We start from the raw sequence: 24,698 nt of genomic DNA, 5'->3' as shown, positions 1-24,698 counted from the left end.
ATCTTTTCATGGAATGCTCACCACACACCAAGCCCTCTGTCTTGTGACTGGCATTGCAAAATGGGTCAAGGGCCCTCATTTCTTAATGAACTAGAATGGGACAAGAAGTCCATTTACTAATAAATATTATCCGATTCTCACTCAGCAGAGCCTGAAACTTTTTCCAAGAGCTTCGAAGAATATGAAAAGGCACTCCGAATGGATGATCTTGGCACAGTTCGGTAAGGATGGACCCATGTTATTTTGGGGAGTGGGAGTGGAACCCCCTCTTGTACTGGCCCTATAAACTCTCGCCAAGAGTTATGTGGGTTTTAGTAACTTCAGTTAAGTCGGAACTCATACAATCCAGGTGAAATTAAAGGAATAGAGAAAGGAATGGTTGTGTTTATGAGTGTAAACATGTACTGTACTTTTGCATGTGTAGTTTATCTCACTTAATCCTCATCATGGTCACTCTGTGAGGTGGTATTACTATCTCCATTGTCTTCACAAGCTAACAGAGTGGTGGTAAAGCAATTTTCACAAAGCTTTAAAATTGGAATTCTTTGGAATCGTGGGAGTGTTGGTAAAGCCAGGACCCCATCCCATACCTTTGGATCACCAAGTCCACAGCCTTTCCTGCTGAGTGCAGTTGCTCTTGGAGCCTAAGAAGGATATGGAGAAGGAGATTCCTTGGATGCTGTGGGGACCAGGGTGGAGGCCCAGCTGGTGGCTTGAGAGAATAGGATGGGGAGAACCCAAGAGACCATGTCATTAAAAAATCTCAATTTTTAGGGGCGCTTCTGTGGCTCAGTTGGTTGAGCATCCGACTTTGGCTGAGGTCATGGTATTACAGCTCATGAGTTCGAGCCCTGCATCGGGCAGTCTCTGTGCTGACAGCTCAGAGCCTCGAGCCTGCTTCAGATTCTGCGTCTCCCTCTCTCTCTGCCCTTTTCCCATGCATTCTGTCTCTCAAAAGTAAATAAAAACATTTTTAAAAATTTTTACAAAATCTTGATTTTTAAAAAATTGGTTTTTTTTGCATTGAATTTATGCGTTAATTTGGGAAGAATTGACATTTTTACATTGAGAAGTTCTCCTGTCCATGATCATGGTATACCTTTTCACCCAATTCAGTTCCTTCTTTATGATTTTTAATAGAGTTAAAAAATTTTTCTTCCTATAGATGTTGGATAATTCCTGTAAGCGAGTTCCTGGATGTTTTTAGAGTTTGGGTGCTTTTATAAAAAATATAATATTTTCCTTAATGTCTCTGGTTGGTTAGAAATTGATAGTACAAGTGTGGTCTGTAGAGCAACAGCATCAGCATTCCCGGGAACCTGTTAAAAATGTAGAATGTCAGGTCCACTCCAGGCTTACTGAACCCTAACCTGACTTATTTAACAGCATTTTCAGGTGATTCATATGCACAATGAAATTTATGAAGCATTGGTTAGAGAAATACAGTGTCATTTAAAAAAATATGCTCACATTTGGTCCAGTAAATAGATTCTTAGGTCTGGTCCCTGATATTTTTCACCTTCATTTATTTTTCTCTTTGTGAATTTTCTAGATGGAGTACTTCAAGAGAACCAACTGTTTATTTGGAGACAGCACCTGGGATGGAGATGAAGGAATTAATGGAGAGATCATTTAGCAGTTTAACAAACATAGTAGAAAAGCAAAAATTTCAAAGTAAGTTAGGATGGGGTTTTGGAATTTTATAACGTAACTAGACTTGGAAGAATTATGAAATATTTCTTTTTTTTAATATATTTTAGAGAGTGAGTGCACATGAGTGGGGGGAGGGGCAGAAGGAGAGGGAGAGAGAGAAAATCTTAAGCAGGCTTCATGCCCAGTATGGAACCCAACATGGGGCTCGATCCCACGACCCTGGGATCATGACCTGAGCCAAAATCAAGAGTCGGATGCTCAACTAACTGAGCCAACCAGGCACCCGGGATTATGAAATATTTTAAATTCAGAATAATTCAGAAAGATTCTTTGATATCTGACCAAATGTGACTCAAAAGTAAAAGAATACTACATACACATTCAACTTACCCCATTCTATCTCACCTCAACCAGCCATCCCTACCATCCCATCCATCCATTCCAACCGACCTCATCCCATTCAGTTACCTGCGTGATCCCACCCATCCACACTGCATCCCCCTTCCACTCCACCAATGTTTCTGTGCTCCTGACTCATGGTGTCATGAACATAGGAAGCATGAAAATCTCTAATGTTGATGGAGACTTTCTAATAAATAATGATAGTCCTATGTGATAGATGCTGTGGTAGGGTAGGTAGGCATGTTGGGGAAGCACAAAAGAGTTGGGGTTATGGAAATAATCTTGGAAGATAAGTTATTTGCTTCTTATGGTGGAATAAGGGAAATAGCATTCTAGGTTACAGGAACTGCTCATGCAGATGCTTGTAATCTTAGTGACAGACAAGAGGCAAAGTGTTGTCAGAAGCCACTAAGTGGACCTGTTCATTCTTGACCTTGTTCTCCTCACCAGTTTTTCAGTAAGCAGTTGGGTTTCCAGTATGAGGTGGAATATTCTAGAGCTGATGCACTTGCTACTTCTGGGATGGCCCACTTCCTGTTTGTTCAGCTGTAACTGCTACAGATCATTTCCTTAACTCTCTATCAATTAATCTGCTTTTCCTGGTTCGCATTCAACACTCTGAAGCTGGGGGAAGAAGTGGCTGCTTGAGTCGGCTCTCTGCCAGGTGTCAGAAACACAGTTGTTCATGTTCCTATTTTTAAGGCCCTAAAAGTCTAGTCAACACTTTCACATCGGAACACCTTCAACTCTGAGTTTTCTCTTTTTCAGATTAAAGAGGCTTGCTCAAAAAAACATTTTTTTTTTTAACGTTTATTCATTTTTGAGAGACAGAGCAGGGAGGGGCAGAGGGAGAGGGAGAAACAGAATCCAAAGCAGGCTCAAGGCTCTGAGCCCGATGCAGGGCTTGAACTCACGAGCCGTGAGATCATGACCTGAGCTGAAGTCGGATGCCTAACCAGCTGAGCCACCCAGGCACCCCTAAAGAGACTTGCTTTTTAAGAAAATATATTTATGTATTTATTTTGAGAGAGTGTGAGAGAGCTCTCCTATGGGCAGGGGAGGGGCAGAGAGAGAGGGGGAGAGAGAATCACAAGCAGGCTCCATGTTATTAATGCAGAACCTGATATGGGGCTTGATCCCATGAACCATGAGATCATGACCTGAGCCAAAATCACGGGTTGGCCACTTAATTTACTGAGCCACCCAGGTGCCCCTAAACAGCCTTGCTTTTGAAAAATATTCTTTAAGCATTTTAATGAGCTTTTCACACCCTCCTTTTTACTTTGTAAAAGCACACAGTAAAATACAACCACAGCTTTCTTGAGAAAGAAAAGTTTATAGATAGAGTTTGTCTCCTTTACACCCTGTGCTTTTAAGAAGCATACCCTGTCCTGCAGATAAATTGATGTGACCCTTCCCTGCCACCCCTTTCTTTCTGACACATTCATACAACATTGTATTGATTTTTATTTTTGTGAGTCACAGAAATGATTTCATACTGTACATATCTTCCTGCAGCCTGCTCTTTGCATTCAGCTTGATTTTTGAGATATTCGTGTCCGTGTACCTAAGTCCAGCTCCTTCCTTGGAACTTCTGTAGAATACCCCGTTAGATGGACGTGCCATCCTTCACCCATGCAGTCCCTACTGAGGGACATTTGAGTTGTCTCCAGTTTCCTGCTGTCACCAGTGCTGTGACAGCGAGCACTCTTGGGTAGGTCTCCATGTGCCCGTGCCAGAGAGTCTAGGGCATTTGCCCAGAGGGATCACAGGGCATGGGAAATGCACGTTGACCTCCTCAGGAGGTATTCAGGTTTATTACTCTCTGGGTGGTACCAGTTTGCTCTCTGGACAGAAGTCCTGAGATTTCCAGTTTTTCCATGTCATCAGCCGTGCTTGGTGCACTCAGGGCCTTATTTCCTGATTCCCAGTGGGGTTGAGAACATCTCATGTGCCTATTTGGTCACCGTCTTATGTGATTTGGCTATTGCGATTTCTTTGCTTATTTTTCTGTTGGGTTTTATATTTTTTTCCTAGCGATGGGTAAGCTTTATTTCTGACATCTTCTGGATAATTATGCATTGTCAGTTACATGCACTATAAACATCACAGCCCGCAGTCTGCAATTTACCCTGTTACTTTATGTGTGCTGTTTTGTTTTGCACACCCTTTATTTGACTATTCCTTTCTAGTTGGTACTTTTGGTAATGTTTAAGAAATCCTTCCTTGGGGTGCCTGGGTGGTTCAATTGGTTAAGTGGCCAACTTCGGCTCAGGTCACTATCTCACGGTCTGTGAGTTCAAGCCCTGCGTCGGGCTCTGTGCTGACGGCTCAGACCCTGGAGCCTGCTTCGGATTCTGGGTCTCCCTCTCTCTCTGCCCCTCCCCTGCTCACACTCTACTCTGTCTCTCTCTTTCAAAAATGAATAAACATTGGAAAAAAAAATAAAATCATTTCTCATCCGGATCTCAATAGAGTCTTCTCTGTATTCTCCAAATCAGTTTGAAGTTTTTGTTTTCTATCATTAGTCTGCAATTCATTTTGCATATGGCATGAGATGCCTGATAATTTCATCTGCCTCCGAATGGATAGTCAATATAATTAACCGACTGATCCATCCTTTCCTGCGATCTGAAATGCCACCTCTGGCATCTATTAAGTCCCTCTATGCTAGCAGATGTATTTCTGGGCTTTCTAAGTTCTGTTCTCTTGGTCGTTATATCACGGAACAAATAGCTCATGGTTTTAATTACCATAGAAATATATGTCTTATTGTCTCCTTTTTAATCCCTGGATCTGAGCTTGGCACAGAGCTGAGTATTTTATGTACCTTTGCTCATTTCCTCTTCTCAACACCCTACAGGGTAAGCACTATAGCTCCCATTCTACAGATTCTACAGATCGAGGCTCAGAATGGTTGCGGAGGGGGAGACCTGGTTCTGGAACTTTGGTGGTTCAACTCCGAAGCCCAAACCTCAACCCTACACTGTGGTTAAAGGCTGACTTGGGGGAGAATTTTGGTATGTGATGGTGCTGTGGTCATCATCCAATCTTAGCCCCCTTCTGCCCACGTTCTTAGGTAGGAGAGGCTGGGAGGTCACATTCTTCCTGAATGTAACTGATAACTGGTCTGCTATCTACATTTAGACACCTCTTCTGGTTGCTGGGGAACGGCAGCACCAAGGACAGCCTCTGCCTTCAAGGATCTTCCAGAACCTACCTACCTACCTTTCTTTCTTTCTTTCTTTCTTTCTTTCTTTCTTTCTTTCTTTCTTTCTTTGATGTTTATTTATTTTTGAGAGAGAGACAGAATATGAGTGCAGGAGGGGCAGAGAGAAAGGGAGACACAGAATCCAAAGCAGGCTCCAGGCTCTGAGCTGTCAGCACAGAGCCCGATGCGGGGCTCAAACCCATGAACTGTGAGATCACAACCCGAGCTGAAGTTGATGCTTAACCAACTGAGCCACCCAGGCGCCCCTGTTCCAGAACCTTTCCGAATCTCTGCAGCGTGTAAGAATTCATATATGGTAGCTTGGATACGTGCTCCTCTTAACACTGATTTCCTTCCTTTGATTTTACAGGTAAAAGGAAAGAGTCAGAGGTGAAAAAGAAGAGCCAGAAGAGAAAGAGGAAATCTCGAGTGGAAGACAGTGACTCCAAGGGGGCAGGAAACTGGAAGCACGGAGCTTTCTCTACCGAACTGGTGCTGATGCCGCTCCTCGCAGGTAGTTACACCTGTTCCCAGCAGTTCTTAGTTGTCTGGTCCCATGTGGCTAGAATGTCCATAAACAGGATGCTTGCATTGACCAAGCCTCTCCTCTGCCACCTACTTCCATGCTCACAGCCATTTCAGCAAAATGGAGGTGTCTCCATTACACAGAGGAGGAAAAAGAGGCGCAGAGAGGTCAGCCGGGTTGTCTGAGATCACACCAGCAAGTAAAGGCGAGGCCAGAATTGGAACTCAGGTCTGATTCCGAAGTCCAAAGAAACCTGTGAGAATAACTGCCCTGATTTTGTTTTCTGAATAGGATGCTGCTTTTTATAAACGCCTTCCTGCAGAGTTTTACAAAAACATCTAGTAAAGGAAATGAGGAAAAGGAACCAGTGTTCCTGGCCCATCATTTACTGCTCATGGCAAACTCTGATCCTCCCGGTGAACTTGTAGCTGTGGTGTTGGGCTCGCTCTCCTTTATTCTGTGAGGGACCAAAACTCAGCGAAGTCAGAGCAACCTACTTGAGGTCACAGAGCTCAGTGGCAGGACAGGGGTTTCATTCTTCTGCTTTGTAAGATCTATCACAATTTAGAAATGAGGCTTTCTCTGGCTTAAATAATAAATAGTAGGCATGTTATATCCATAGGTTGTGCTCATGGAAAGCTCAGAAAATATTTTGGGTAACATTATGTGACTTCGTTTCTGAAATAGTATATGGGGGGAACCCTTCTCTTTTAGAGAAGGTAATTTTCGAGACTAATTCATTGTAAATTTTTTTTGGCCATCAGGGTAAATGTGCGCCCTCTACTGGCCAATCTGCAGAAATTTAGGCTTCCGTCTTGGGATGGAACCCACCTTTGCAGCTGCTTGGGGTTTTACCTCCTAAAGTCAGTGTCGAGTGACTGGAAAATCATTTCTCACAGGCTCTTGGGTTGATGTTGATACAGTTTGAGGAAATACCTTTAACTTTTTAGTTTTTACTTTTAGTTATTTAAAAAAATTTTTTTTTAACATTTATTTATTTTTGAGAGAGAGAGAGTGTGTGAATGGAGGAGAGGCAGAGAGAGGAGGGGACACAGAATCCAAAGCAGGCTCCTGGCTCTGAGCTGTCAGCACAGAGCCTGACGTGGGGCTTGAACTCACAAACTGTGAGATCATGACCTGAACTGAAGCTGAATGCTTAACCGACTGAGCCACCCAGGTGCCCCTATATGTTTGTTTTTGCCATAAAATAATAGCATAAGACTATTCCAAGACCAGCATGATAATTTTTGGTAATCATCTTCAATTTCAAATTAGGCCATAGGCTTTGCATCCCTGAGTGATAAATGCTGGTTGGCTAGTAACACATTAAGATTCTAGAAAGATTCTGTGTTTGGAATGAGCTTTTAACTTTCTATTATTGCATAGTGGAGGGGCCAAGCGTAGCCAGGCAGGACTGGCTTGGACATGGGTTCTGCCACTTATGGGCCAGGAGACCTCGGATGGCGTCTCACCATTTCTGGACCTCGGTTTCTCTATCTACAAAGCAGACATTATGGCGGCCACACAGGGCTGTTCTCAGGATCAAATGGCATGAATGCAGGCTCAGGTCTGGCCGTTTCGGTGCACACACTGTGTGGCGTTCATTCCCTCGCTCCTTTTCTCTCCTCGGCTTGGGCACGTGTGCCTCCCCCCACTCCACCCCCCACAGTGTGAGAATGTATTTTCGTTGTCACAGGTGGGAGCAGAGCGTTAGAGGGTTGCTGCTAACTGCCCCACGATACACAGAACGGTCCCCACAACAGAGAACTCTCTGTCCTCAAGTGTCTGTGGTTTTGAGGTTGGGAAACCCTACCTTGGAATTATGGCTCTCCCTGCCCTAAATTTCTGAATGATGATTTGAGTGCATGTTTGCACGGGAGATTTCTTCAAAACTGGGCAGTCTTTTTCTACGAAGAGGCTTGCAAAGTTCTAGAACACAAATCATAATTAGTTATGGCCTTAATGAGTCAGCTCCGTTGAAAAGAGAGATATGGGAGCACTGAGGGCTGCTCCCCTGGAGCTGCACACAGCCCCACGCTCACGGCCTGTGCACATGGCCAGACACGCTGGGCCCATAACTTGTTTTGGAAGTGACTACTCTTTTCTTTCTTTACTCTTTGTTTGTTTTTTTTTTTTTTAACGTTTATTTATTTTTGAGGAGGGGAAGGGGCGGCGAGAGATGGAGACAGAGGGTCTGAAAAGGGCTCTGTGCTGACAGTAGAGAGACTATGCAGGGCTCGCACTCACACACCGTGAGATCGTGATCTAGGCCCAAGTCAGAAGCCTAAATGACTGAGCCACCCAGGGGCTCCTGGAAGTGACTCCTCTTTCTGAGTGTGACTGACCGGGTTTTTCTGTGCCCTGGAAACGCATTTACAAGTGTCGTGAAAGGAATAGAACTGATTTTTTTGAGCACCCACCGTATGCTGGGTGGTATCCCCAGCACCTTCACATATATGAGCCCTCTTGACCCTCCTGACCAAGAAAGCTGGGATCTGTGCCTGTTTTGCCCATGAGGACATGAAGCCTCAAAGAACCTATGCTTGTACCTCTCATGACTGCTGAGAATCGAATCCGGGATTTAAGCCTAGGCCTCTCTGCTTGTTAAATTGGAGGATTTCCCTCTTCCCCTCCCCTTGCCCCCCACCCCGGTATGTCTCCACCTGGTAAAATGTAGGGATGCCTTTCGCAAGAACATATTCTCACTGCTACCCGTGTGCCACGTGGTGGCTCAGTTCACCCACCCTTTTCCCTAGTTGCGCCATCGCGCAGCCATTGGGGAAGGGGCACCATGCTTGATCAGGTACCAGTTATATTCTACGTCAGCATCTAGGCTTTTCTCACTGGACTGCGACAGTGAAAGTGGCACCACTGGGCCCCGTAACAGAGATACTGACATTATGTGTTGTGTTCTAAAATAATTGCCTGGAGCAGCACTCTCTAGTGGAGCTTTCTGCAGTGATGGAAATGTTCTGTATCCGTGGTGTCCAGGCCAGTGGCTCCTAGCTACACGTGGCCACTTGAACATTTGCAATATGACTTGTGTGATGAAGGAACTGCGTTTTAAATTATATTTAAGTTTAAATTTCAGCAGCTACAAATGGCCTGAGAAGGTATTTATTTATTTATTTATTTATTTATTTATTTTAACACTTACTCATTTTTGAGAGACAGTGAGTGGGGGAGGGGCAGAGAGAGAGGGAGACACAGAACCCGATACAGGCTCCAGGCTCCAAGCAGTCAGCACAGAGCCTGACGCGAGGCTCGAACCCACAAACGGCAAGATCATGACCTGAGCCGAAGTCGGTCGCTCAACCGACTGAGCCACTCAGGCGCCCCAGCCTGAGAAGTTTTTAAAAACCCTAGTGTGGAGGCTACACCCCAGACCAAGTACATGAGACTGCTTGAAGGTACCCAAACATTGGTATTCCTGTAGATGATTCAGGAAATGCTGATATTACAAGGTGATGATCAAGATTAAATCACAACAAGTAAATTCTCTTAGGAGACCTATGGGACCTCAGTTTGAGAAACTGACATATACTATGCTGCCTGTAGGTGTTTGCCAATTCGCTTTTTTTTTCTTTTAAGTTTTCTTCTTTTAGTTGCGATTTATCATTGGCTTTTGTCAGGTTGCTCGATCCCTCTGTATTTGTGGTGGGGCTTTCAAGAGTAACAGTCTAATGCTCTGTGTATGTCCCTCCCAGGATGGCAAACTGTCATGAGTTGTGGCTGTTGGAAGTCTGCCAGCATTTTAGATTGTTATTTGAGTTTTAAAACAGAAGTTCCTATCATGACTGAGGAGCAAAAGCAGGATTTAAACCCTTTGACCATAAAGATCAAGTGTGTTTCCTGCCTTCCATCACAACCTGTGCCAATCCATGAACTAGAGGTAAGAGTGAGCCAGAAAAACGGACTTGAGAGCTCTTTTTCCCATCCAGTTGTCCGTGTCATCTCTACTTCCCCACCGTGACCTTATGTGAGATGTATAATCATTTAGGATCTCATAGCAAGATATGAGAGAGATTAGGTTCCTGGGATTAAGAGCTACCAACTCTTGATGTCTCCCCGCTGCACCACAGGTGTCCTTCAAGTGCAGGTAGCGATCCTCCCTTCAGATCCCACCCGCCAGGCTTCGTGAATACAGTAACAGCACTCACCTAGATGCTCACTCATTTTGAACCAACTAGGTTTAGCACTGATGTTTATCCTGGGAGTTCCCTTTTTCCTTTCTTGGTGGGATCCTTGTTTCCTGGATTCTGTCTTCCTCTTGATTTGTTTGCTTTCTGGTTTTGCTGCTGGAAGACATCTTCCTGTAGATTCTTGAGAACAGGTTAATAAGAGGTGGTTGTTTTGAGGTCTCATGTTCTGAAAATATCTTTATTCTACCCTTACACTTGATTTATAGTTTAGCTAGGCATAGAATTCTAATTTTCCTTCAGAGTTTTGAAGGCATTGTTCTGCCATCTTTTATGTTCCATTTGAACCTTTGTATGTGTTTTGAATGTGTTTTTTTAAATATTTATTTAGTTTTGACAGAGAGAAAGAGACAGAGCATGAGCAAGGGAGGGGCAGAGAGGGAGGAAGACACAGAATCTGAAGCAGACTCCAGGCTCTGAGCTGTCAGCACAGAGCCCGATGTGGGGCTCGAACTCACAGACTGTGAGATCATGACCTGAGCCAAAGTCAGACACTCAACCGGCTGAGCCACCCAGGCGCCCCTGAATGTGTGTTGTTGTTGTTGTTGTTGTTGTTGTTTTTAACTTAGAATCTTCTTCTTGTCTTCTGAAACTGATTAATTATGCATCTTAGCTTGGGCATATCCACATCTGTGTATTATACTTTTATTTTGAAATAAAAGTTCAGATGAAGTTACAACCGTAGTATAGAGAGATCCTATGTAGTCTTTGCCCAGTTTTTTTCATGTTTATTATTTATTTTTGAGAGAGAGAGAGGGAGGGAGAGAACGAGTGGGGGAAGGGCAGAGAGAGAGGGAGACACAGAATCTGAAGCAGGCTCCAGGCTCTGAGCTGTTAGCACAGAGCCTGATGTGGGGCTTGAACCCATGAATCGTGAGATCATGACCTGAGGTGAAGTTAGATGCTAACCAACTATCATCCAGGTACCCCGTCCAGTTTTTTTCCAGTGGTTATATCTTATATAACTATAGTGTAATATCAAAATCAAGATATTGATAAATGTGTGTGTAGTTCTATGCCATTTTATCTTTTGTGTAGATTTATGTAACTGTCATTGCACTCAAGATACAGAATTACTATATCACCACAAAGATCTCTCATGCTATCCCTTTATGGTCACAACCACTTCTTAACCTCCCACCACCCCTAACCACTAACGTGTTTTCCATCTCTATAATTTTGTCAATTTGAGAATGTTATTTTTGTGGGTTGAATTGTGTTCCCTCAAAAAGATATGTTGAACACCTAACTGCTAGCAACTCAGAATGTGACTTTATTTGGAAATTGGGCCTTTACAGAGGTAATCAAGTTAAAATGAGGTCTTGAGGATGGGCCCTAATCCAATATGACTGCTGTCCTTATAAAATTTGGATGTAGAGACATAGAGGTAAGACTATATGAAGAGATATAGGGAGAATGCTATGTGAAGAGTAGAGTTATGCTGTCACAAGCCAGGAAGTGTGTCAGGCTACCAGAAACTGGAGGAGACCGGGAAGAATCTTTCCTTAGCATCTTTAGAGGGAGCATGGCCTTCTTGACACCATGATTTTGCACTTGTAGCCTCCAGAACTGTGAGACAATGAATTTCTGTTGTGCTAAACCACCCAGTTTGTGGTAATTTATTATGGCAGCCCTGGGAAACGAACAGTTATATAAATGGAAACATCCACTGTATGACATTTTGAGATACGCTCCCCTGCTTCAGCATAATGCCCTTGCATTTAGTGCAGTTTTTTTTTTTTTTTAAGTTCACTAGCTCTTCTAATTGGTTTATTTAGACCATTTACATTTAGTGTAATTATTGATATTTTAGTGATTAGGTCTGCCATTTTAATATTTGCTTTCTGTTTCTTTGTTTTCTTGCCTTCTGGTGGGTTATTTGAAAGCTTTCTAGAACTCTATTTTGATTATCTACAGCATTTTTGAATGCATCTCTTTATATAGGTTTTTAGTGGTTACTACAGGAATTACCTTATGCATACCTAGCTTATCACAGCCTACTGGTGTCAACATATTTCCAGTTTGAGTGAAATGTAGAAACCTTACCTTTCATCAAATCTGTTTACCCTATCTCATTTACAATTGTCTTAAATATTTCCTCTACATAGGCTGAGAACCACATCAGATGATGTTATACTTTTTTTTTTATTTATTTTTTAAAACTCAAGTTAGTTAACATACAGTGTAGTATTGGTTTCAGGAGTAGAACCCAGTGATTCATCACTTATGTATTACACCCAGTGTTCATCCCAACAAGGGCTCTCCTTAATGCCCATCACCCATTTAGCCCATCACCCCATCCACCTCCCCTCTGACAATCCCCAGTCTGTTCTCTGTATTTAAGAGCCTCCTATGGTTTGCCTCCCTCCCTGTTTTTATCTTATTTTTCCTTCCCTTACTCTATGTTCCTCTGTGTTTCTTAAATTCCATATAAGTGAAATCATGTGATATTTGTCTTTCTCTGCCTGACTTATTTTGCTTAGCATAAGTGAAAACTCTAGCTCCATCCACATTGTTGCAAATGGCGAGATTTCATTCTTTTTGATGCGGAATAGTATTCCATTGTATATGTATACACACCACAGGATGATATTATACTTTTTGATTCATTGTCAAACATAATTTAGAAAACTCAAGAGGAGAAGAAAAGTGTATTTATCTATAGGTTTGCTCTTTTTAGTGTTCTTTTTCCTTTTTGATGTTCCAAGATTTAAAAAAAATATTTCTGTTTCAAGAAATTCCTTTAGTAATTCTTTTAGGGTAGATCTGATAACAACAAATTCTCTTAGTTTCTCTTTGTCTGAGCATGTCTATTTCTCCTCTATTCTTGAAGGCTAACTTCACTTGATTTAGAATTGGGGGTTGAGCATTTGAAAGAAGTTGTGCCACTTCCTTTTGACCTGTGTGGTTTTTTGGTAAGAAATCAACTGTCTTTCCCAATAGGCTGGGTGGCATTTATTACTTGTAGCTTTCAACTTTTTTTTTTTCTTTGTCTCTGGTTTTCAGAAGTTTGACTCGGTGTGTATTTCTTTGGGTTTATCCTATGGATTCACTCAGTTTATGGAAATTTTAGGCTTACATCTTTTGCCAAATTTGGGGAAATTCCAGCTATTATTTCATTATTTTTTCCTTTTAAAATTTTTATTTAAATTCTAGTTAGTTAACAGTGCAGTATTGGTTTCAGGAGTAGAATTCAGTGATTAATCATTTACGTACAACAACCAGTGCTCATCATAACTAGTGCCCTCCTTACTACCTATCACCTGTATAACCTACTCCCCACCCACCTCCCTCCAACAACCCTCAGTTCTCTATCTTTAAAAGTCTCTTACAGTTTGTTTCCCTCTCTTTCTTCCCCCCGTCTCATATGTTTATCTATTTTCTTTCTTAAATTCCACATATGAATGAAATTGTATGGTATTTCTCTTTCTCTCACTTATTTTGCAAGGCATAATACACTCTAGCTCCATCCATGTTGTTGCAAATAGCAAGATTTCATTCTTTTTGATGGCTGATATTCCATTGTATATGTGTACCACATCTTTTTTATCCATTCATCAGTTGATGGACATTTGGGCTTTGTAGTATGGCTATTGTTGATAATGCTGCTTATAAACATTGGGGTGCATGCACCCCTTAAATTCTGTATTTTTGTATCCTTTGGGTAAAAACCCAGTAGAGCAATTGCTGGGTCTCTTGTATGGTTCTCTTTAGTTTTTTAAGGAACCTCCATACTGTTCTCCAGAGTAGCTGCACCAATTTGCATTCCCACCAACAGTGCAAGAGTACTCCCCTTTCTCCACATCCTCACCAACACCATTTTGTTCTTGTGTTGTTAATTTTAGCCATTCTGACAAATATGAGGTGGTATCTCATCATGGTTTTGACTTGCATTTTCCCGATGATGAGTAATGTTGAGCATTTTTTCCTGTGTCTGTTAGCCATCTGGATGTCTTCTTTGAATAAATGTCTATTCATATCTTTTGCCCATTTCTTAACTGGATTATTTGCTCTTTGGGTGTTGAGTTTGATAAGTTCTGTATAGATTTTGGATACTAACCCTTATCAGATATGTCATTTGCAAATATCATCTCCCACTCTGTAGGCTGCCTTTTCGTTTTGTTGATTGTTTCCTTTGCTGTGCAGAAACTTGTTACCTTGATGAGGTACCAATACTTCCATTTTTTCTTTTGTTTCCCTTGCCTCCAGCAGCATGTATCATAAGAAGTTGCTATGGCCAAGGTCAGAGAGGTTGCTGCCTGTGTTCTCCTCTAGGATTTTGATGGTTTCCTGTCTCACATTTAGGTCTTCCATCCATTTTGAATTTATTTTTGTGTATGGTGTAAGAAAGTGGTCCAGTTTCATTCTTTTGCATGTTGGTCTCCAGTTTTCCCAACACCATTTGTTGAAGAGACTTTTTTTCTATTGGATGTGCTTTCCTGCTTTTTTGAAGATTAGTTGACCATATAGTTCCAGGTCCATTTCTGGGTTTTCTATTCTGTTTCATTGATCTTAGTGTCTGTTTTTGTGCCAGTATCATACTGTATTGATGATTACAGCTTTATAATATAGCTTGAAGTCTGCGATTGTGATGCTTTTGTTTTTCTTTTTTAGGATTGCTTTGGCTCCTTGGGGTCTTTTGTGGTTCTACACAAATTTTAGGATTGTTTGTTCTAGCTCTGTGAGAAACCCTGGTGGTATTTTGATGGGGATTGTATTAAATGTGTAGATTGGTTTGGGTAGTATAGACATTTTAACAGTGTTTGTTCTTCCAATCCATGAACATGGAGTGCTTTTCCATTTCTTTGTGTCCTTTTCAATTTCATTCATAAGTGTTCTGGATTTATTCCTAAGTCCTACTGAATTCCTATTCATAAGTGATTAGGTTTATTCCTAGATATCTAATTGTTTTTGGTGCAGTTGCAGATGGAATTGATTCCTTGGTTTCTTTGCTGCTTTGTTATTGATGTATAGAAATGCAACATATTTCTGTATATTGACTTTTATATCCTGCAGCTTTGCTGAATTCATGTATTCTAGCAATCTTTTGGTGGAATGTTTCAGGTTTTCTACATAGAGTATCATGTCATCTGCAAATAGTCGAAGTTTGACTTCTTCCTTGCCCATTTGGATGCCTTTTATTTCTTTTTGTTGTCTAATTGCTGAGGCTAAGACTTTCACTACTGTATTAAATAGTAATGGTGAGAGTGGACATCCTTGTCTTGTTCCTGACTATAGGGGAAAGGCTCTCAGTTTTTCCTCATTGAAGATTATATGAGCTGTGGGTCTTTTGTATATGGTCTTTATGATGTTGAGGTATGTTCCACCAGTCCCTACTTTGATGGGCATTTTAATTAAGAAAGGATGCTGGATTTTGTCAAATGCTTTTTCTGCATCTATTGAGAGGATCATATGGTTCTTATCCTTTCTTTTATTAATGAGGTTATATCACATTGATTGATTTGCAAATATCGAACCAGCCCTGCAGCCCAGGAATAAATCCCACTTGATCATGGTGAATAATTCTTTTAATTTACTGTTTATTCAATTTGCTAGTATCTTGTTGAGAATTTTTTCATCCATGTTCATCAGGGAGGTTGGTCTGTAAATCTCCTTTTTATTGGGGTCATCTGGTTTTGGAAGCAAGGTAATGCTGGCCTTGTAGAATGAATTTGGAAGTTTTCCTTTCATTTCTATTTTTTTGGAACAATTTGAGAAGGATAGGTATTAAATCCTCTTTAAATTTTTTTTTAACGTTTATTTATTTTTGAGACAGAGAGAGACAGAGCATGAACGGGGGAGGGGCAGAGAGAGAGGGAGACACAGAATCTGAAACAGGCTCCAGGCTCTGAGCAGTCAGCACAGAGCCTGACGCGGGGCTCGAACCCACAAGCTGTGAGATCATGACCTAAGCCGAAGCTTAGCTGACTGAGCCACCCAGGCGCCCCTTAAATCCTCTTTAAATGTCTGGTAGAGTTTTCTTGGGAAGCCATCTGGCCCTGGAGTTTGGTTTGTTGGGAGATTTTTGATTACAATTTTCATTTCTTTTCTGGTTGTGTGTCTGTTCAAGTTTTCTACTTCTTCCTGTTTCAGTTTTGGTAGTTTGTGTGTTTCTATAAATTTATCCATTTCTTCCACAGATTGCCCAGTTTCTTGGCATATAATTTTTCATAAAATTCTCTTGTAATTGTTTATATTTCTGTGGTGTTGGTTGTGATCTCTCCCCTTTCACTTGTGATTTTATTGGGTCATTTATCTTTTCTTTTTGATAAGTCTTGCTAGGAACTTATCAATGTTATTAATTCTTTCAAAGAACCAGCTCTTAGTTTTGTTGATCTAGTCTACTGGGGTTTATTGTATCTATATCGTTTGTTTCTGCTCTTCTGCTGGCTTTAGGCTTTATTTGCTCTTCCTTTTCTAGCTTCTTTAGGTGTAAATTTAGGTTACACCTAAAGTATTAGGTATTTGGGACTTTTCTTGCTCTTGAGGTAAGCCTGTAGTGCAATATATTTCCCTTTTAGGACTGCCTTTGCTGCATCCCAAAGGTTTTTTGGACTTGTGTTTTCATTTTCATTTGCTTCCGTATACTTTTTTATTTCTTCTTTAATTTCCTAGTTAACCCATTCATTCTCTAGTAGGATGTTCTTAGCCTCCATGTATTTGTGGTCTTTCCGATTTTTTTTCTTGTGGTTGACTTCAAGTTTCATAGCATTGTGGTATGAAAATATGCATGGTCAGGATGCCTGGGTGGCTCAGTTGGTTGAATGTCTGACTTAGGCTCAGGTCATGATCTCATGGTTCGTGGGTTCGAGCCCCGCGTCGGGCTCTGTGCTGACAGCTCAGAGCCTGGAGCCTGCTTCCGATTCTGTGTCTCTCCCTCTCTCTGCCCCTCCCCTGCTCATGCTCTGTCTCTCTGCCTCTCAAAAATAAAGAAACGTAATAAAAAAAAATTTTTTTTTTAATATGCATGGTATAATCTCAATCTTTTTGTACTTGTTGAGGGCTGATTTGTGACCCAGTATGTAATCTATTCTGGAGAATGTTCCATGTGCATTCTAAAAGAATGTGAATTCTTCTGCTTTAGGATAGAATGTTCTGAATATATCTGTTAAGTACATCCAGTCCAGTGTGTCATTCAACGCCATTGTTTTCCTGTTGATCTTCTGCTTAGATGATCTGTCCATTGATGTAAGTGGGGTGTTAAAGTCCCCTACTATTGTATTATTGTATTATCATCAGTGAGTTTCTTTATGTTTGTTGTTAATTGATTTATATATTTGGGTGCTTTCAGGTTGGGGGTACAAATATTTATAATGGTTAGATCTTGATGGGTAGACCCCTTAATTATGATATAATGCTCTTCTTTATCTCTTGTTACAGTCTTTGGTTTAAAATCTAGTTTAGGGGTGCCTGGGTGGCTCAGTCGGTTAAGTGCCCAACTCTTAGTTTTGGCTCAGGTCATGATCTCATGGTTCGTGAATTCGAGCTCCACTTTCAGCTCTGTGCTGACAATGTGGAGCATACTTGGGATTAATTCTCTCTCTCTCTCTCTCTCTCCCCCTTTCTCTCTCTCTGCTCCTCCTTCACTCTCTCGCTCTCAAAATAAATAAACTAGGTTTTTTTTCCATTTTTTAAAAGTTTATCTGATTTAAGTATATGGTTACTCTGGCTTTCTTTTGGTGTCCATTCTCATGATAGATGGTTTTCATCCCTTCACTTTCAATCTGCAGGTGTCTTTAGGTCTAAAATGAGTATCTTGTAGGTAGCATATAGGTGGATCTTGTGTTTTTATCCATTCTGATACCCTATGTGTTTTGATTGGAGCATTTACATTCAGAGGGATTACTGAAAGATATGAGTTTAGTGCCATTGTGTTATCTGTATACTTCGTGTTTCTGGTGATGTTCTCTGTTTCTTTCTAGTCTTTGTTGCTTTTGGTCTTTTTCTCCCCACTCAGAGTCCCCCTTAATATTTTTTGCAAGGCTAGTTTAATGGTCACAAACCCCTTAGTTTTTGTTTGGGGAAATCTATCTCTCCTTCTATTGTGAATGACTGCCTTGCTAGGTAAAGTATTCTTGGCTGCGTATTTTCCCCATTTAGCATGTTGAATATATCCTGTCATTCCCTTCTGGTGTACCAAGTTTCTGTGGACAGATCTGCTGAGAACCTGATCTGTCTTCCCTTGTACGTTAAGGACTTTTTTCCCCTTGCTGCCCTCAGGATTCTTTCCTTGTCTGTGTATTTTGTGAATTTTACTATGATATGCCTTGGTGATGGCCAGCCTTTGTTGAATTTAATGGGAGTTCTCTGTACTTCTTGGATTTTGATGTTTGCATTCTTCCCAAGATTAGGGAAGTTTTCAGCTATAGTTTGTTCAAATAAATCTTCTGTCCCTTTTTATCTCCATCTTCTAGGATTTCTATGATATGAGTGTTATTCTGTTTTAATAAGTCACTGAATTCCCTAAGTCTACCTTCTGATCCATTACCACTTTTTTTCAGCTTCATTGTGTTTCATAATTTTGTCGTCTGTATCACTAATTTGTTCCTCTGCTTCATCCATCCACGCTGGCATGGCATACACTCAGATTTGCATCTCGGTTATGGCATTTTAAATTTTGGTCTGACTAGATTTTAGCTGTTTTATCTCTGCAATAAGGGATTCTCTAGTGTCGTTGTTGTTGTTGTTTTTTCAAGCCCAGCTAGAATCCTTATAATTGTTTTACATTCTGATTCAGACATTTTACTTATATCTGTATTGATTAAATCCCTGACCATCATTTATTCCTTCTTTCTTTTGGGATTAATTCTTCCATCTTGTCATTTTGGAGGAAAAATTAAATTAAATTAAATTTAAATTAAAAAAATTTTTAAATAAAATAAAGAAAGCTAGATTCTAGGTATGCTTTGGTCTGCTTGTTAGGAGAAGCTTGATAGAAAAAAAAGACAAAAATTAAAAAATAAGTAAATAAACAAAACTTCCTCTTTCTGTATCCAAGAAAAACAAAGCAAAACAAAAACAGAATCAGCCAACCAATCAACCAACCAAAAACCTGAAGGAAGCTAGATCCTGTTTCCCCTAGAACTGAAGCTTTGCAGCACTCTATGATCAGTAGACTTGGTGTGGGCAAGGGGTTTGTGCTGGTCTTCGGGGGAGGGGTCTGCTGTTCTGATTCTCAGGTGGACTTGCCCTATTGGAGATGTGCCTGGAGGGAGGAGTGGGCACGGCTTGGTGTAATGGCTCCGTTCTCCATTTGGTGGTGCTGTTTAGCTCACTGAAGTCAGTCAGTGCTGGTGGGCTAGGGGTGAAAATGACTTCAGCCCTCTCTCTAGTCTCTGGAGTGGAAGGTCCATACCCTCACAGACACGCATCAGTCATCCTTCCTGTATCTCCAGCTTTTGTTAGATCCCCACCTTCACCCTGTCTGTGTCCAAGCTGTCTGCCTGCCAGGTGCTGCTGCCCTTCTGTGTCTTATCTCTCAGGTATGGCTGTGTTTCAAAACCCCACACTTCAGAGACCCCCACACTTCAGACCAGCACTAATCCTCTGGGGGAGGATCTCTCTGTGCTGTGGCTGGTGCCAGCTTGTCCCAGAAAACATTTGTGTGATTGTGCAGCAGTAGTGGCTCAGTATTTATGGTAAATTGCAACACACAGCTGGTGCCAGGGTTTGCTGCCCTCAGTTGGTGTCTTTGTTCCTATACTGGTGAACGGGGCAGCTTTATGGTGCCCACCAGGTCTTTTAACCATGGAGAGGCCATATCACCTCTACCAAATGCACTCCAAGCTGGGGAACTGCTTTTCCCCATGTGACCCAGGGGATCTTTAGATGTGCTGCCTGCTCCTAAGGCTCCACCCCACTTCCTTGCTGTAGCATCACCAGGGGCTGAAGTCCGAAATTTCAGACTCTGTGTGCTCTGCTGTTTATAAGAACTGGTGATATTGTTGGGCACCTGGGTTGCATCAGTTGGTTGAACATCCAACTCTTGATTTTGGCTCAGGTCATGAGCTCACAATTTATGAGATCGAGTACCATGTAGGGCTCCATGCTGACAGCACAGAGCGTGCTTGGGATTCTCTCTCCATCTCTGTCTGCCCCTCCCTTGCTCACGTGTGCACTTTCTTTCTATGAAAATAAATAAACAAACTGAAAAAAAAAACTGGCAGTACTGAAATCCTCTCCTTTTTTCCTGTCAATGGTTTTGGGGAGCAGTTTTCTTGTGCAATCCTCCATGCACATTTTCACTCTTTTTTTACCCATCGTTTCTCTCTGTCTCTCTCTAGCTACTCTCTCCGCATTGAGGGCTCCCTTCCCACCACAGCACCTGGGGCTCTTTTCTACCACAGATCAAGTCTGCACTTCCTACCTTCCACGGGTCATTTTTTCTGTTTGTAAATGTGCAGCTTTGTTCTCTAAGACTTTCCATCAATTTCTTGGGTGTTCAGAATGATTTGATATTTATCTAGCTGTTTGGGGTGTGGGGAGGCAAGCTTAGGGTTGCCCTACTCCTCTGCCATCTTAACCCTCCCCCCATTCCAGCCATTATTTCTTTAAATACATTTTAGCACTGCCCTTGTTCTTCTCTCCTTCTAGGACTCCAATGATACAAAGGTTAGTTCTTTTGTTATAGTCCCCACAGGTCCCTGAAGTTTTAGCTCATTTGTTTTTAGCTTATTTTTCCTCTATGTTCTTCAGATTGGATAATGTATATAGTTTTATCTTCAAGTTCACCAGATCTTTTCTCTGTCCTTTCCATTCTGTTATTGAGCCCATCCATTGAGTTTTAAAACATTAGTTATTGTATTTTTCAATTCTAAAATTTCCATTTGGGTGGTGCCTGGGTGGCTCAGTCAATTAAGCCTCCAACTCTGGATCTCAGCACAGGTCTTGGTTTCAGGGTCATGAGTTCAAGCCTCACATTGGGCTCCATGCTTGGTGTGAGGCCTACTTAAAAAAATAAAAATTTTCATTTGGTTCTTCTTTATTTCTTTGCTGAGACTTAAAAAAATTTTTTTTTTCCATTTGATTCAGTAATGTTCATACTTGCTTTAAAATTCTTGTCCGGTAATTCCAAGAGGTGTCATTTGGTGTTAGCATCTGTTGATTGTCATTTGTCATTTAAGAAGTGGTGAGAGTGGGCATCCTTGTCTTGGTCCTGACCTTACGGAAAAGGCTCTCAGTTTTTCACCATTGGCAATGATATTAGCTGTTGGTTTTTCATAGAAGGCCTTTATTATGTTGAGGTATTTCCCCTCTAAACCTACTTTGTTGAGGTTTTTTTTATCATGAATAAATGTCATACTTCGTTAAACGATTTTTCTGCCTCTGTGGAAATGATCATATGGTTCTTATCATTTCTCTTATTGATGTGATGCATCATGTTGATTGATTTGCAAATATTGAACTACCCTTACAAATCAGAAATAAATTCCACTTAATCATGGTGAAAAAATTTTTTAAATGTATTGTTGGATTTGGTTTGCTATTATTTTGTTGAGGATTTTTGCATCTGTGTTCACCAATGAGAGTGGCCTATAGTTCTTTTTTTGTGATGTCTTTATCTGATTTGGGTATCAGAGTAATGCTGGCCTGATGGAATGAATTTGGAAGTTTTCCTTTCTTTTCTATTCTTGGAAATAGTTTGAGAATAATAGGTATTAACTCTTCATTATTTTTTTTCAATATGAGAAATTTATTGTTAAATTGGTTTCCATACAACACCCAGTGCTCATCCCAAAAGGTGCCCTCTTCAATACCCATCACCAACCCTCCCTCCCTCCCACCCCCCATCAGCCCTCAGTTTGTTCTCAGTTTTTATTTATTATTTATTTATTTATTTATTTATTTATTTATTTATTTATTTAACTGAAAAGTCCACATTGTGTTCTCAGTTTTTAAGAGTCTCTTATGCTTTGGCTCTCTCCCACTCTAACCTCTCTTTTTTTTTTTCTTCCCCTCCCCCATGGGTTCCTGTTAAGTTTCTCAGGATCCACGTAAGAGTGAAAACATGATATCTGTCTTTCTCTGTATGGCTTATTTCACTTAGCATCACACTCTCCAGTTCCATCCACGTTGCTACAAATGGCCATATTTCATTCTTTCTCATTGCCACGTAGTACTCCATTGTATATATAAACCACAATTTCTTTATCCATTCATCAGTTGATGGACATTTAGGCTCTTTCCACATTTTGGCTATTGTTGAGAGTGCTGCTATAAACATTGGGGTACAAGTGCCCCTATGCATCAGCACTCCTGTATCCCTTGGGTAAATTCCTAGCAGTGCTATTGCTGGGTCATAGGGTAGGTCTATTTTTAATTTTCTGAGGAACCTCCACACTGTTTTCCAGAGTGGCTGCACCAATTTGCATTCCCACCAACAGTGCAAGAGGGTTCCCGTTTCTCCACATCCTCTCCAGTATCTATAGTCTCCTGATTTGTTCATTTTGGCCACTCTGACTGGCATGAGGTGATATCTGAGTGTGGTTTTGATTTGTATTTCCCTGATGAGGAGCGACGTTGAGCATCTTTTCATGTGCCTGTTGGCCATCCGGATGTCTTCTTTAGAGAAGTGTCTATTCATGTTTTCTGCCCATTTCTTCACTGGGTTATTTGTTTTCGGGTGTGGAGTATTAACTCTTCTTTAAATGTTTGATAGAATTCACCTGTGAAGCAAATGGTCCTGGATTTTTCGTTTGTTGGGAGTTTTTTTTTTTTTTCCAACGTTTATTTATTTTTGGGACAGAGAGAGACAGAGCATGAACGGGGGAGGGGCAGAGAGAGAGGGAGACACAGAATCGGAAACAGGCTCCAGGCTCTGAGCCATCAGCCCAGAGCCTGACGCGGGGCTCGAACTCACTGACCGCGAGATCGTGACCTGGCTGAAGTCGGACGCTTAACCGACTGCGCCACCCAGGCGCCCCAAGAGGGAGTTTTGTGACTACCAATTCAATTTCTTTGCTGGTAATCAATCTGTTCAAATTCTATTTCTTCCTGATTCAGTTTTGGTAGGTTATATGTTTCTAGGAATTTATCCATTTCTTCTAAGTTGTCTGATTTGTGGGCGTGTAGTTTTTTATAATATTCTCTTATAATTGTTGGTATTTCTGTGGTGTTTGTTGTTATCCCTGCTTTCTTTTTTAATTTAATTTTTTATTTTTATCTCTCTTCTCTTTTATATGTTTTTATTTTCTTGGCTCCTTTCCACTTTTTTGTTGTTGATAAGTCTGGCTAGAAGCTTATCAATTTTATTTATTATTTTTGAAGAACCAGCTCCTTGTTTCATTGATCTGTTCTATTGTTTGTTTTAGTTTCTATATCACTTTTCTTTTCTAATCTTTGTTGTTTCCTTCCTTCTGCTGGTTTTAGGTTTTGTTATTCTTTTTCTAGCTCCTTTAGGTGTAAGGTTAAGCTGTTTATTTGAGATTTTTTTGTTTCTTGAGATAGGTCTGTATTGCTATAAATATCTTTCCTAGAACCACCTTTGCTGTGTCCCAAAGGTTTTGAGCTTTGTGTTTTCATTTTCATTTGTTTCCATGTATTTTTTAAAAATTTCTTATTTTATTTCCTGGTGGCCCATTCATTGTTTACTAGCATGTTATTTAACCTCCATGTATTTGTGATCTTTCCAGGTTTTTTTCTTTTGATTGACTTCTAGTTTCATAGTGTCGTGATCAGAAAAGGTGCATGTTATGACTTCAATATTCTCGAGGTTTGTCTCGTGGCCTAATATGTAATCTATTCTGGAGAAGGTTTTTTTAAAAAATTTTTTAAATATTTACTTATTTTTGAGAGAGAGAGCACACACAGGGGAGGGGCAGAGAGAGATGGGGGCAGAGGATCCAAAGTGGGCTCTGCACTGACAGCAGTGAGCCCAGTGTGGAGTTCGGACTCACAAATTGTGAGGTCGTGACCTGAGCCGAAGTCGGACACTTAACTGACTGAGCCACCCAGGCGCCCCACACCCTATGTCTTTTGATTGGAGCATTTAGTCCATTTACATTCAGAGTAATTATTGATAGTTATGTATTTGTTGCCATTTTATTTCTTGTTTTGTGGTTGTTTCTGAAGATTTTCCCTGATCCTTTCTTCTCTTTCTCTCTTTCATGGTTTGATGGTTTTCTTTAGTGATATATTTGGATTTCTTTTTTTTTATTCTTTGCATATTTATTAGTGTCTTTTTATTTGTGGTTACTATTATGTTTGTATATAACATCTTCTGCATATAGCAGTCTATGTTAAATTGATGGTTGCATGTGTTTGAACCCATTCTTTACTCCTCTTCCCTCCCATGTTTTCGTGTCATATGGTGTCATATTTTACATCCTTTTACTTTGAGTCCCTTGACTCATATTCAAAGAAATACTTATTTTTAATGCTTTTGTAGTTTTTATTTTTCATACTCTCACTTGTATTCTTTCCATTAGACTCAAAGAGTTCCCATTAAGGGGCGCCTGGGTGGCTCAGTTGGTTAAGTGTTTGACTTCGGTTCAGGTCATGATCTCACGGTTCATGGGTTCGAGCCCTGCGTCGGGCTCTATGCTGACATCTCAGAGCCTGGCGCCTGCTTTGAATTCTATGTCTGTGTGTCCCTCTTTCTCTGCCCTCCCCCACTTGCACTCTGTCTCTCTTTCTCTCTCTCAAAAACAAATAAACATTAAAAAATAAAGAAAAAATATTTCCTGTTAATATTTCTTGCAGGGCTGGT

General features: G+C 40.9%; 1 protein-coding gene across 10 annotated transcripts in view; it reads left to right on the top strand.

Moving 5' to 3' along the window:
- Window positions 1-24,698, top strand: part of CFAP92 (cilia and flagella associated protein 92 (putative)) — an 83,189-nt gene that overhangs the window by 17,697 nt on the left and 40,794 nt on the right. For 6 of the 10 annotated variants that reach the window (XM_047835769.1, XM_047835798.1, XM_047835760.1 and 3 more), the window contains 4 exons: window positions 146-221; window positions 1,553-1,674; window positions 5,637-5,780; window positions 9,500-9,684. In XM_047835769.1, the coding sequence (XP_047691725.1) occupies window positions 146-221; window positions 1,553-1,674; window positions 5,637-5,780; window positions 9,500-9,684 (527 nt within the window). The remainder of the gene's footprint in view (window positions 1-145; window positions 222-1,552; window positions 1,675-5,636; window positions 5,781-9,499; window positions 9,685-24,698) is intronic. The other 4 variants (XR_007147378.1, XM_047835838.1, XM_047835829.1 and 1 more) reach the window with 2 other exon arrangements.

The sequence above is a fragment of the Prionailurus viverrinus genome, chromosome A2, assembly GCF_022837055.1.
Source record: "Prionailurus viverrinus isolate Anna chromosome A2, UM_Priviv_1.0, whole genome shotgun sequence".
In the NCBI taxonomy this organism is placed as follows: domain Eukaryota; kingdom Metazoa; phylum Chordata; class Mammalia; order Carnivora; family Felidae; genus Prionailurus; species Prionailurus viverrinus.
The sequence above is the reverse complement of the archived record's forward strand: the minus strand, read 5'-3'. Positions and strand labels throughout refer to the sequence as shown.